A 13,094-nucleotide genomic window follows, 5' to 3' on the forward strand; every position below is an offset into this window, starting at 1 on the left:
GGAAATCAAAGTTAAAAAATGGTATATATTACGTCATACTATCTCCTTACTTACACGAATAACAGGCAGCTATAACCGGAGCTCCCTAAAACATGCCCTAGTACTTATGACTGTACCGAAGCACGCTGCTGCTTGTTAAAAAAAACCTTTGCAATAATATTTTGAAAGTACTTATTCCGTCAATACACCGCGCCTGCCTCCAAAGTGCTTTGCGGGTGCATTTACACGCACGACTAAAAACAATTGAAATGTTGTCATGTCTTGTCAAGCCCCTCCCCCCGTGTCCCTAAACAGAAACGCACTCGTGAGACAGCAGGGGCTAGTTCCTGGTCGCCGTTCGGACTTCCCCCTCCCTCCGCACGGCGCAGAGAGCTCGAGGCGCCTTCTCCTGCGCGGACAGCGAGACCCTGCTCGCCGGACTGCGCTCCCCGAACTCCTCCTGCAACGCTTTCTCTTTTTCCGGAGCTATTTCCCTCGTTTTTTTAATGCCGTGCCCCGCCGCCCCGGGAAACTAAAACCGACATTGAGAAAAAAAAACAACAGCAGCAAGCAGGCAGAGCGAGGAAGGAGGAAAGACAGAAGCCCCCACCCGGCCGCTATCCGCGCAGAAAAAAATAAAATGTTACAGACTGGCGCAAGAAGAAAGAGTGCAGGCGAAGGCGACAACATTTCGGACTCTTTCTGAATCGGAAAAAAAAATACGAAAGCAGAAAGCGGAGTCCGGGTTCCTCTCCGTATGCGCTGTCACCAGGGGAGGGGAGGGGGCAGTAGCGGCAGCACAATGCATCGGATAATAACCATTAAAAAAAGAAAGCACAACACACGGTAGGAAGGAGCGGAAAAAGAGGAGAATAAATAAATCAGAAAAGGCAGCACGCAGAAAATAGAGGAAACTTTGGAAGCCTGCGCGCCAGGATTTTTTGGTGACATTGCACATCGCCCTTGAAGGAAACCCCAACACATTTTTTGCATTATCTGGATTTGTGTTTTGGACTCTCCGGTGGATTGGCGCCTTTCTCTTGTTTTTTGCACGGTGGAAGGGAGCGGCGGCGGTGCCCTGCGGTGCTGCTGGCTGCTCCGGGCTGGCGCTGCTGGCTCTGAGTGCAGCAGCGAGTGTTGTTGTCTGTAGTGCGAGTGCGGAAGGCAGGAGCACAGCAGCCGCCGCCAGCAGCAGCATTGAACATGGCGACGGTGCCCGTCTATTGCATCTGCAGGCTGCCCTACGATGTCACCCGCTTCATGATCGAGTGCGACGCCTGCAAGGACTGGTTCCACGGCAGGTAGGCAGCGCAGGCCCCCCGCGCCTCTCCGCGCTCCCCGGCTGCCTTTCCTCCCTCTCCCTCGCTCCCTTTTCCGCCTGGTATTTGCAGTTTCTACGGCACGGCGAGGCCTTTTAGGAGCGAGGAGGCGGAGTCACCGCCGCTCTGTATTTTCTCTGCTCTTTCTTTCTCGGCGCTCCTTTGTTTCTTTCTTTTCTTACACCGTTACCTGTTTTCTAGGGGTGCCCGGGCGCCCCCCACGCCTTTGTCTCGGGGTGTCACCCGGGGGTGCATTGTTGTGGTTGTGCCTGGAGCGGCTGCTCGCTGGGTTTCAGGGAGGAGGCTCGTGTCCGGGTTTGAGGAAAGGGGGTATGGGGTGGCTCTTCTCCACGGTGAGGGCTCGGGGCTGGGGAGTTTGGGGTGTTCGGGGTCCAGGCTGGTATGGGAGGGGAGCGGGCGCCCCGTTTCCTGCTCTGCGTGGCTTACAGCCCGGGCAGTATGGGCTCCGGCCAGCGCCTGTTGTTTTTGTCTCTTGCGCGGACTGACAGCCAAATGTCACCTTTTTATGGCCGCTTCTGTGCGGTGGGTTCTCTGTCCGCGCCCTGCGGGCTCGGGGGCACGGCCGGGGAGGCTGGAAGGGCCCCGATGGCGGTGCCTTACAGGGGGGTCCCCGGGATCGCGGCTCTTTCTTGCTGACGATCCCTTTTCCCTCCTCGTCTTCTGCAGCCGGAAAAGTTCGTCGGATTGGCAGAGCGGGCATGTGGAAGTCTTGCTCCTCCGAGCTGCCGGGGATGTGTGTCCCGGACTCGGAGGTCTGATGGCCGGAAGAGAAGGTTGGGTGCCCCGAGCTTAAGATGGACTCCCCGGGCTCGGAGATCTTCTGATCAGGGCCACCAGATCGTCTGACCGGGTCTGTAGATCGTCTGACCGCGGGCTGCACATCGACTGCCCGGGCGCAAGAAACTGCTGTGCGGGGCCTGGACAGCTGCTTTCCGGGGCAGGAGATCCGGTCGGCCGGAGCTGTAGATTAACTCCACGGGGTCTCTAGATCGGATGCTCGGGGCTGGAGATCGACTCGACGGAGGTAGAGATCTGATGCCCGGGGGTCTGAAGATTGACCCCCGAGAATGTAGGTTGGCTGCCCAGGGGTCTATAGATTGACCACGAGTATGTAGGTCGGCTGCCCAGGTCCGGACGTCGACCCCGGGGTCTAGAGGTGTGTGGGCTGCGCTGCGGACGAACTCCCCGAGAATGAATTGACGGTCAGCATCTTGGGCTCCGAGGGTGATCTGGTGGCGGACTGCCAGCCTAGCTGGAGATCCCTTCTGTGTGTATGGGATCCGCGCCAGGGAGCGGGGTCCGCTTCTTATCGTGGGCTGGAAGGATCGACCCCTCGGTGAAGGGGTGTCTTTCAGGGCAGGGAGTCTGCTTCGTGGATTAATGATCTTGTCTGCTCTTGGGTAAGGTTCATTTTCCTATGGTGATGCCCAGGAATCTACTCGTGTGGGGGGAATCTACTCCACTGAGCAGGTGCCTCTACGTACTCCCTGAAGACGGAATCTACTCCTGCGGTTAGACACCCTGGTCCCCTCCCCGTAGTAGGGGTGCAGGGGTACGCTCCAGCGAGCGGCTCACACTTCACGGAGCGGGAGATCTCGGCGGAGGGATCCCTTCTCGACGGATCCGCTCTTGTGTCGGGAACCTCTATAGAGAGGGGATCTGGAGTCCAGCTTCTCACCGGAATCCTCTGCCCCACCGAGCACCCCCTCTCTTCGTAGAGAGTGAAAGCTACTCGCAGAGCAGTGGGGGGTCTGCCCCTCGGACCCTGGGTCTCTGCGACCCCGGGGCCGAGAGGACGGCAGACCGAGCAGGGATCTCTGTCCCGCGAGTTGGTGAGGACGAGGAGAGGTCTGCTTCGCGCTGTAGAGATGAGGGTTGAAGGATCCACTTCTCTTTCCGGGGGGAAGGGGGGTCTATTCTGCGAAATGAGGATCCTGTCCACCGGGAAGCGCGCTTCCAAGGTGGGGATCTACTCTCCACGTAGGGATCTCTGCCTCCGACCCCCTGTCAGGATGGGTGCTTGCTGCTGCTCGAAAGAGATTACTGATAGAGGATGGGGGGGCGCTTGCGGTGGGGTAACCCCTCCATGCGACCGATCTTTCGCGGTGCAGCGAGCTGACTGGGGGTGGAAGGTACACGTGCCCCAGTTATGTGGCACGTCCAGCTGGAGATAGGGTGCCCAGGTGAGGGGGTCTGTGGAAACGGGCAGGGGTGGGAGACCTGTCCTGGTAAATGACTCCCAGTAGCTGCGATCGGAGCAGGGGCAGTAATCCTCTCTGGGCCCGGAGATCAGCTGTGTGTCTCTGGGGGGTGCACGGTGCGCTGCGGGGATGATCTGTCCGCTGGGGCTAGAGGGAAGTGAGATGTGGTGGTGGGGAAAGGACCCACGGGGGTGATATGACATCGAAGCAAGACTTGGGCTCTGTCCATGGATGTAAACATGTTTTTGGTGGCAGGGAGGGGCGCCGAGATCTTTTATGGGGGAGGAGGGGTGAGGACTGGCCTCTGGCGTTGCAGGGGCTTGTGATGAGTGAGTGACACGCTGGGCGGGTGACACTTTACACCTCTCAGACCCACGACCACATCGCCCTGGGTCAGGAGGTCTCTCCGTGGCCTGCTCTCAGCGGCAGAGGCAGTACGGGCACCGAGATGGATCCGTGTGCCACGGGGCGGAGGGCTGCCCTCCAGCGGGGCCGCCACATGTCATGTGATGGAAGATGTCATGGGTGAGAGCTCGCCCTGCCGCCTGCCCACAGCGCTGCTCTCCGCGGCAGGCGAGGGCTTAAGTTCGCCCTGGAGCGGAGGCACTGCCCCTCCCCCCCTCCGCCAGGCGATCTGTTCCCACAAGGGTTGGTTTATTTGATTGGTGAGGCTTACTCCACCTAGCCCCCCCCCCTCCCCCCGCCCCTTGTGGGAGAGGGGGCGGCCTTCCGAACTGATTATATCGGCGCTGAGTATCAACTCCAGCTGAGAGGATCTGTGCGCGAGTCGGAGACCTGCCCCTGTGCCTGGGGATCTGGCCCGGATGTCTGGGGATCGCCTCGCGTGCCCGGAGATCTGCCCCTCCCACCCCCCGTCCATGGAAGTGGACCCCCGAGTCTGGAGATCTGTTCGCGATCCGGAAGACCTGCCCCTGTGCCCGGGGACCTGCCCGGATGCATGTAGATCTCCTCACGTGCCCGGAGAACTTTTCCCGTCCATGGAAGTCTACCGCCGGATCTGGAGATCTGCTCGCATGCCTGGAGATCTTTCCTCGTGCGTGTTGACCTGCTCCCGCGCTTGGAGATGTCTGCATGTCTGGAGACCTCCTCCCGTGCCTGGATAACTGCCCTCGTCCCTGGAGGTCGACCACCATGCCTGGAGCCCTGAGGGCCTGTCTGGAGATCTACTCAGTTACCTGGAGACATGACCCGATCTCTGGCTGGACACCTGACCCCCACCCCCCAGCGCCTCGCTATGGGCTGCCATACCGTGAGGTTTGATCTCATGATTTCGGATTTGTGCTCACTTCTCCCGTGGCTGGAGATCTGTCCAACGTCTGGCGATCTGCCCAAGCCCGGGGACCCGATCCAGTGCTTGGAAATCTGCTCCCGTGGCTGGAGATCTGCTGTCTTACTCTCTCCTGCACATTTACCGTGGGTCGGTCTGCTCAAACAGCCCAATCCCGGGGATGGTGCTGGAGCCGAGGTTTGTAGATCATGTCACCCGACACCTCCCACGCCATCCTAGGGATCTGTTGCTGCGGGGGTTACCAGCTCCAGATCTCCCCGAGAGACTCCGCTGTGGGGACATGATATTTTAGGAAATGGGCTCTGCTGCTTTTGGGATCTGTACTGTGGCCGCATTCGCTCCAGCCGTTGGGATCTAAATTGTGTCAGGATTCGCCGCTGCTTCATGGGATCTACACAGACACGGTTCTCTGCTGTTGGACCCATCCAAAGACCCGTCGCCCTGGCAGTGGTGCAGATTTCCCTGCAGGGACCGGGGTTTGCTGCGTATAGAGATCTACCCATGCGCTGCTCGTGGTGGAATCTACTACAGGCGGTCAGTCCTTAGGATCTTCTACATGGGAGGGGATCTGCTACAGCGCGGGTCTGTCTGTGAGACGTACTACAGGGGATGTCTACTGTTTGAGGGAATCTACTGCGGGCTCTCCTGTTTGTGGAGATCGACCACAGGGCAGGGGAGATCTTCTGTTTATGGCACCATAGCACAGGGATCTCTGCTGCTCGTATGGGTGTGCTGGTGGCGGTGGGTTTCTGCTAATGGGTCTTTGCAGGATGCTAGAGGTCCCAGGGGGATCTAGCATAGGGTCTGTGACATGTGTTGGAATCTACTACGGAGACCCTGTAGTCTATCCTGTGGAGGCTCTGTTTGAGGGATCTAGCACAGGGGTATCTGCTGGTTGTGGAAATATTGCACAGGGTACTGTGCGGTCTGTAGGGATCTAGCACACCTGGTTAACCAGTTTGTGGGGAATAAAGAACTTTGACGTGTGGGGATCTAGCACCGGAGCATATTGTGTTTCCCGGAATCTACTCCAGAGAGCCTGCATTACACTCTGTGGATATTGGCTATGGGATGGGAACTGCTGTTTGTTGGGATCTAGCACACATAGTTAAACAGTTTGGGAATCTAGCACACGTGGTTAGACAGTTTGTGATGATCTAGCACACGTGGTTAGACCGTTTGTGGAGATCTAGCATAAGGAACCCAGTTAGTTGTGGGGATCTAGTACAGGGGCCTCTAGTGTTGGTGGAGACCTAGCACATGAAACTGCGGTTTGTGGGGATCTAGCACAGGGGCTGCTGTTTGTGGGAATCTTGCACAATGGACTCTGGTGGTGGTGGTGGGGGGGGGGGGGGTCTGACGCAGGGGCCTTTAGTGTTGGTGGAGATCGAGCACCCCGAACTCTGCTGTTTGTGGGTCCGTAGCGCAATGGCCCGTGTCGTTTGTGGTGACCGAGGGCAAGAGGCTGTGCTCTGGTGACGTCAGGCAGAGGGAGCCCCTGCACCCCCAAACCGGTAGGACTGGCTGCTTGGAAAGGCGACGGACCCCTGGGGCGCGCGGATGACGTAAACGCGTTTCGTGTCTCGTGCTGTATGCGGAGGCAGGTGCGGTGGAAGGGGGTCTGTGATCTCTAGTTGGCGTCATATCCGTGCCTGCTAACAGTGTGTGCGCGGGTGCAAAACCGGGGCACAGCCGTGTCCAGTCCGGGACTCTGCTTTATTGCCAGTCATCTTAGCTGGTCAGTCTGCCCTAGAGTTCGGGTCCTGTCAGATAGTAGATTTATGTGCAGAGATCCATGTCCAGCTGCAGAGCACAGGATCCCAGCAGCGAGACCTGGCAGTGCGGATTAGAGCACGGCACATTCCGCGAATATTGATGTGTTTACAGCACCGTGCTCGTGGGCAGACATCAGGAGCCTGTGAGCGCAGATGTCTGCGAGGGTATGGTGCACATCTGAGGATTTGGTGCCCATATATAAGGATTTGGTGCCCATCTGTGAGGGTATGGTGCCCATCTGTGAGGGTATGGTGCCCATCTGTGAGGATTTGGTGCCCATATATAAGGATTTGGTGCCCATCTGTGAGGGTATGGTGCCCATCTGGGAGGGTATGGTGCCCATCCCATCTGTGAGGGTATGTTACCCAGCAGTGGAGCCGTGGGCCCGTTACGCTGCCCACTTATAGTGCCCCATATATCTGAGGGTGAGCTGCACAGGTGACCGATGATGTGTTACACAGCTCTGGTAATGTAAGGGAGACTTAAAGGCAGGGGTGAGTGTATGCTAGTGCCCTGCTGTTCCCTTTCTGAGGGGTGCGAGTTCACTGTGCTGTGCTCTGCGCGTTGTGCCTGAGTGCACTGCCCCGTCATTGAGAGGGTGAGTTTAAGGCACAGTGGCCCGTCCTATAGAAAGGGTGAGTGAATACTACAGTGTTCTGCTGCTCCATCTCTCTGGGGTGTTTGCCACGCGCTGCGAGTGCATAGTACAATGTGTCACTGTGCACCGAAGTGTAATTATGTTGCCTTGTTATACGGACGTGAGTTCACGGTAGGGCGCCCCACCTCGCAGGATGGGTGATGTCATGCCTGGTCCTGTGTTCTGCCATTGACCGAAGGTGAGTTGCAGGGCTCTGGCACATTGGTGAGTGGGCAGTGGAGTGGCGCCTCAGACAGGGAAGGTGGGCGAACGGTGCACGATTAGACCGGGAAGGCGCTCGCGTTGTTCAGGGACAGAGGTCTTTCAGTGCAGTATAGGTCTGTCTGCCTTAGAACGATGGGGCCGGCAGTTTACACGTGAGAGAGCTTCCAGGCACTAAGCAGGTGTGTTCAGTGGCCTGAGTATCTGGGCCATCATACCCACCACGTCTATCATTTTGTGCTATGACGTAGCATGGGCGGGTCTATTTTACTCTGACCTCTCCACCTGCTTTGATGGCTGCCTGGATCAGTAAACATTCCGTACCTGTGCAGCACGGGTGGTTGGCTGTCGGTGGGCCTGTGTACTTTTCCAGAGTGTGTGTGTTAGTACAAAGATGGTTCACGCGCTCTGTCTGTGCGAGAGGAGGTGTGCCCTTCCCCCACACCGCAGGGTTTATTGTGTGTTGGCCAGCAGAGACTGCTGCTCGGGGATGGGGGGTGGCAATGAAGGCTGAGTGTCGAAGCGCTTCCTTACTCTGTGCGCCGCAGCTGGGTTGTGCCAGAGGTGGGCTGCAAGTGTTCAGGCAGCGAGACCTTGAGAAAGCAGTGGGTGTGCTGCGCTCGATAGCGCTCTGAAGACACTGCCGGCATTGTTTTAGCTGCTTAGGTCTGAGTTACACCTACTTCATTGAAGATACTGATATAATACAGGTCTGGCTGCCAAGTGCTTTCATGTTACTTGTGACACCTTTCTCCAGTCCTGGCTTTTTACGGAACAGCACTTTCCATCCCGCGCCTCCATTGTTTAATGGGAAAAGCAAAACTAAAAGTCCCAGAATCCAAAATGCTGTAAGTAAAAAAAAAAAACACACACACAACAAAAAAACAGGACTGGCTAAAAGTGTCGTGCGTGACAGGCAGTGGAGGTTTGCAGAATATTTAATGCTCTTCTTAACCAAACGCATTTCAGATTCAGAGGCTGTAACTCATTAAAGGAGATCACGCATTTGCACTGACTATCATGCTATATTATTAAAGGCGCTGGATTTACCCCTTAAAGTGTACATTTTTAAAGACACGTTACTAACATATGTTTTTTACTTTTTAACAAACTTGGCTAAATGTGTATATTGTCTTGCTGACTTTTTCTTCGTGTACCTTTCACTTGGCACTTTAAGGGTCTTGGTTTTCTAAATAAACTACTAATTTTCACCTTACTGTACCTCATTACAGCAGATGATGATTGTTCCAGGATGTTTAAAATTAACACCTGGGCCTCTGCGGTAATGATGGTGGGGGTGGGGGGGGTTATTGACTGATTGATTAGCGCTGGCTACCCAAGAGTCTCTAGGCGCCTCAGGATGTCAGTGGGGCTTTTTGTTTCTTCAGAAGTGAAAATGTGGCCAAGGGGCACAGCCACAAAGCCATGTGCGAGCGCACGCCGCCATTACTTCATCTCTCTTATAACTGTCATGGAGTCCAGCCTGGGTCCACAAGGGCTGGGTCCGTGCGAGATATTCAGCATATCACATGACACAAATTCATATGCAGTGGTTATCCTGAAAAACTGGCTTGGCAGCTTCCTTCCTGAGCCCCCTTCATGCACCCCCCCTCTCACCCCCACCCCCTTGTAGTGAAATCATTTCAGGCTCTCTGACTGCCGTCATGGGGATATCTTACCATTTCTCCCAATGAGCTCAAGACTTACCATGCTGCTTCTAATGGCTCCAGTCACGACTTTTAGACTTTTATGACGAGTTACACCCCTCTCTTGCTGCATATCAAAGTGTCTTCGCGCTAGTCTATATGCTGTTTTTATGTACACTCGCATAATGCAATCTCCTACTATCGATTCTTGCCCTCGACAAGAAACTGTGTTTCTTGTCGAGGGCTTTCATAGTTAACCTAAAGCATTCTGGGTGTTGTAGTCTTGGTTTGCTTCAATTGAGAAGGTTAGACTAGCACCCGAGAGCAGTTATGTCGAAGGTTGAGAGTCCAGGGCTAGTAACAGTGTTTGCTATGACATGGATGGTGACCCTGTTCCTCTAGGGCCTGCTATAGAGGGCTTGGGAGCCCCCATATTACAAGTGTGCTGCTAGAATCGGTTACAATCCCCACCTAGAAGAAATACCCTTACTGCACGATGACTTTATTTCTCCAGCAAATTCTTGCACCCATTTCTATGTTTACCCAATGGAAATGGGGAATAACATAGAGAAATGGCCTCTGTGACTGGTATTACCAAGCAGTGACTCATATGTGCTAACACATTTTCCTCTAGACACAGAATGGGTACAATCCTTTGGTACACCAGGCAGGATATTTCGATTTCACACTGTCTGGTCAGTGCACATTTTTCAAGTTTTTAACAGGATGGACCTGCACGTGCAAAAACTGGTGTTGGAAGCTTAATTAGAAGAAAATTTGTCATCTCGAAATTGTGAAAAAGAAAGTTTGTGTAGAGTTTTACGGTTACTGTGGCGATTACAATAAGAGCATTCTGTGTAGTGTTGGTATAAAACACCTCAAAGTACCCAAAAAGAGCCCTAATGCTGCCTACAGTTCAACAAAGAGACATGTGCCTGCTCTCACTGGAGTGCTGAGGAGCGCTGGGAAAGAGTATGTGATGAGATGATTGTGGAATATAGGCCGTGGTTGTGACCTGAGAGTGCAGGAAGCGAATGGCGCAGAGTGGCATTTCCATACAGAGCTTGGGGATTGAGTGATCTGCCTCAGAGTGATGTCTCTAACGCATTCATGTAAAAGGATGCAGCAAAGTTCAAAAACAACATATCATTTTCTATACAGTAGGAACCATTTGACATAAGAGTTTTCATTTTTCCTCATTGGTGTGATGTAGAAAAGCACTGGCAAAGGCCCTGATGGTCAAACTGGATCCAGCCTTTTTCGTTTTTCAGACCTCTATAGGATGCTGAAACATGTACATAGACCATGGGTACCCGCAAACATTTTCCCAGGGGCCAACAAGTTTGGTCGATGTGGTAACCGAGGGCTGCACTGATGCCAGCAGTTTGTTTGGGATTAGATGAGGGCGTTAAAGGGGGTAAGGTGGGTGTAAGGGGAAGCAAAGCAGGTTATTCTAAGGGCTGATTTGCACAGTGTGGAACCAGAAAACCTGGGATCAAGCCTGGCATTCGCCACTTGACCAAATTGTATGATGCTAGGCAACTGCTTTATTTCTCTTCCCCCTCCTTTTTCTTCATTATCACATATAAGAAGACCTCGAAATACCCGACTTTAGGATGTGAGCATCACAAAAAATTCTCCTATAGTTGATTTATTAAGCCACAATGCTGTTCATGTATAATAGCAACCCCGGCTACCCAAAGGGTGCCCATAACTGATTTGCCTCTTAGTTCTCCTTTTCATCGTTGCCAGTGTCGGGGGAGTTGGGTGGAAGTATGAATGTTTATAAATTCATGTTAGGAAACTTTCACTTTCTCAGTACTTCTCAAAGCACTGATGTAACCTGTTGCACTAGGGTGTAATGCTACTGCATATTGATGAAATATATTTTTTGAATTTTGAAGAGGCTTTATTATGTCTTTATACATGAAGGTGCTCTTAAAGTTAAGCTGTGCAGCACACCCTAGTTTTTTCCTTTCTTTAACTGCCATGAATCTTTAAATGCTTGTCCTTTTTTATTTAATATATATTTTGAGTCAAGTTAACAACAGCCCAGTGCTGCTGTTGACCGCATGCGGCCCCCGGGCCGTACTTTGAGCATCACTGACATAGACCGTGATATAGGGTGCTTGTAAAGAAGCAAGCAGCTAGTCACATGTACAAATCCTGACTGAGAAGCTGTAGCCATCATCTTTCCAAGGTCCATAAGTGAGCCGAATAGTTTGGGTTTGAGCATTGTTCTTTCATAGTTAAGAGCATCTATCTCTTATGATACACATCTGCTCCTAGTGTGAGATGTTACTCCCCCTGGGCACTTGAGACCAGCAGTCAAGACTTTATTTAGGAGGATGTAGCATTTGGAAATCCAATGCACAACTATTCAATTAAATTCAAACCCTCTTTATTTCGTCATAAAAGACAAATACATAAATATTAAAATACAAAGTGATAAAACAACTTTTTCACACCACTAGCATTAAAACAAAATAATTCTAAATTTAAAAAAAAACAATTAAGTGCATTTCTCGACTCGTACTTCGTTACATATTAGAATAATAAATGACATACCATTAGACAATAATGAATTCATCGTTTCATATAATCTGAAATATTCTTACAAGAAAAGAGAAATTAGTATTGTTACACAAATTAAACAATCAAATATAAAAAATATACAGTGAATGATAATCCATTCCCGGCCCATCCTCCATAATTCACTAACCAATGCAATCTTGTGTCATTGCTCGTTGAATACTCTTTGGAACATTAAAATAAACACACTTTCTGTTATTGCACACATTTGGTACCAAAAGGTGTAGCCTATTTGTTCCCCCATGGTAATCACAGAAACTAAGTTATTTGACAATTTAGCTAATGGCATTTCGTTTTGCTAGTTTGCTTCTAATGCACAATATAGCAAATAGATAATTTAACACAGCAAATTTTATAGCTTGTCTAATATAAGTTTTTAAAAATTCTATATGCCTCATTATGCTGAGAGGTTCCCACGTCCCTGCATGTGTGGACGACCTATTTACCCCAGGCCCTGCTATATACAGGGTAGAAGAAAAGAACACAAACTTCTGTTTCACTGGTTTCACCACAATACTGGCGCACCTACTTCTCTGTGTTGCCCGTGGTTTGCCAAACCAAAATTGTGCATACAACTTCCTGGACAAATTGGGTTTATTTTCGGCTAAGAATCCTTCAAATTTATAGAAGTCCTTATACAGTAAAAATCTATATGTAATTGAGCCCAATGTAGAGCTAGACGAACGCAATCTTAATTTGAAGTTTTTATAGCTCTTTTTAAATCAGCTTTTCAAATTTGTGAACAGGCTCTTCCTGGATTATCCCACATACTATGTTTCCCCATGTTTTTCAGAGTGTCTCTGATGAAATTGAGTTTGCCAGCGTACTAGGTTCCAAGTATCTCTTCCAGACAATGTATACATGAAATCAGTTCAGGGGTTACCCAAACCTTTCTCCAATACAGTAGTGGCCGAACCTCCAGATCAAACCTTATTGGTACTAATGGTGTGCTAACTGGAAGGTTCAATATTTGCTGCAGGAAACAATTCTCTGTCAGGACAAGGGCTTTCTCTGGCTTATGACCCTAGAGTGCTGCTCCGTACAATGCAGCCCCCATGCTTGATGTATAAAGAACTCAATTTTTGGGGAAAATTTACTTCAAGAAAGACCCCTGGTGCACCATTAGGAGCCCACCAATATGGTGTTCGAATTTGAGTCTTTGTTTAGAAATGTGAGTTGATTAATCCATCCGCTCACTAAGGTTGTTCCCAAGATAGTCAAAAGTATTTACCTGCTCTAGTGGGATCCCATTGAAGATAGGATTTGGCCTAGCTGAGCGGCCGGGATTGAGGATCACAAATTTAGATTTATTCAAATTGATTTCAAGTCCTTGTAGTTCAATACGTTGCAAATTTTTTCGAGGACCTTCTGTATGTCCATGAAGATTTTAGA

At 51.4% G+C, this 13,094-nt stretch overlaps 1 protein-coding gene across 2 annotated transcripts in view; it reads left to right on the top strand.

The window, feature by feature from the left end:
- The first annotated feature begins 282 nt into the window (after nt 1-282).
- Nucleotides 283-13,094, top strand: part of PHF2 (PHD finger protein 2) — a 444,998-nt gene continuing 432,186 nt past the window's right edge. For both annotated transcript variants that reach the window (XM_086939167.1, XM_086939168.1), the window contains exon 1: nt 283-1,280. In XM_086939167.1, the coding sequence (XP_086795293.1) occupies nt 1,183-1,280 (98 nt within the window). In that variant the 5' untranslated portion in view covers nt 283-1,182. The remainder of the gene's footprint in view (nt 1,281-13,094) is intronic.

Source organism: Lissotriton vulgaris, chromosome 9 (genome assembly GCF_964263255.1).
Source record: "Lissotriton vulgaris chromosome 9, aLisVul1.2, whole genome shotgun sequence".
In the NCBI taxonomy this organism is placed as follows: Eukaryota; Metazoa; Chordata; class Amphibia; order Caudata; family Salamandridae; genus Lissotriton; species Lissotriton vulgaris.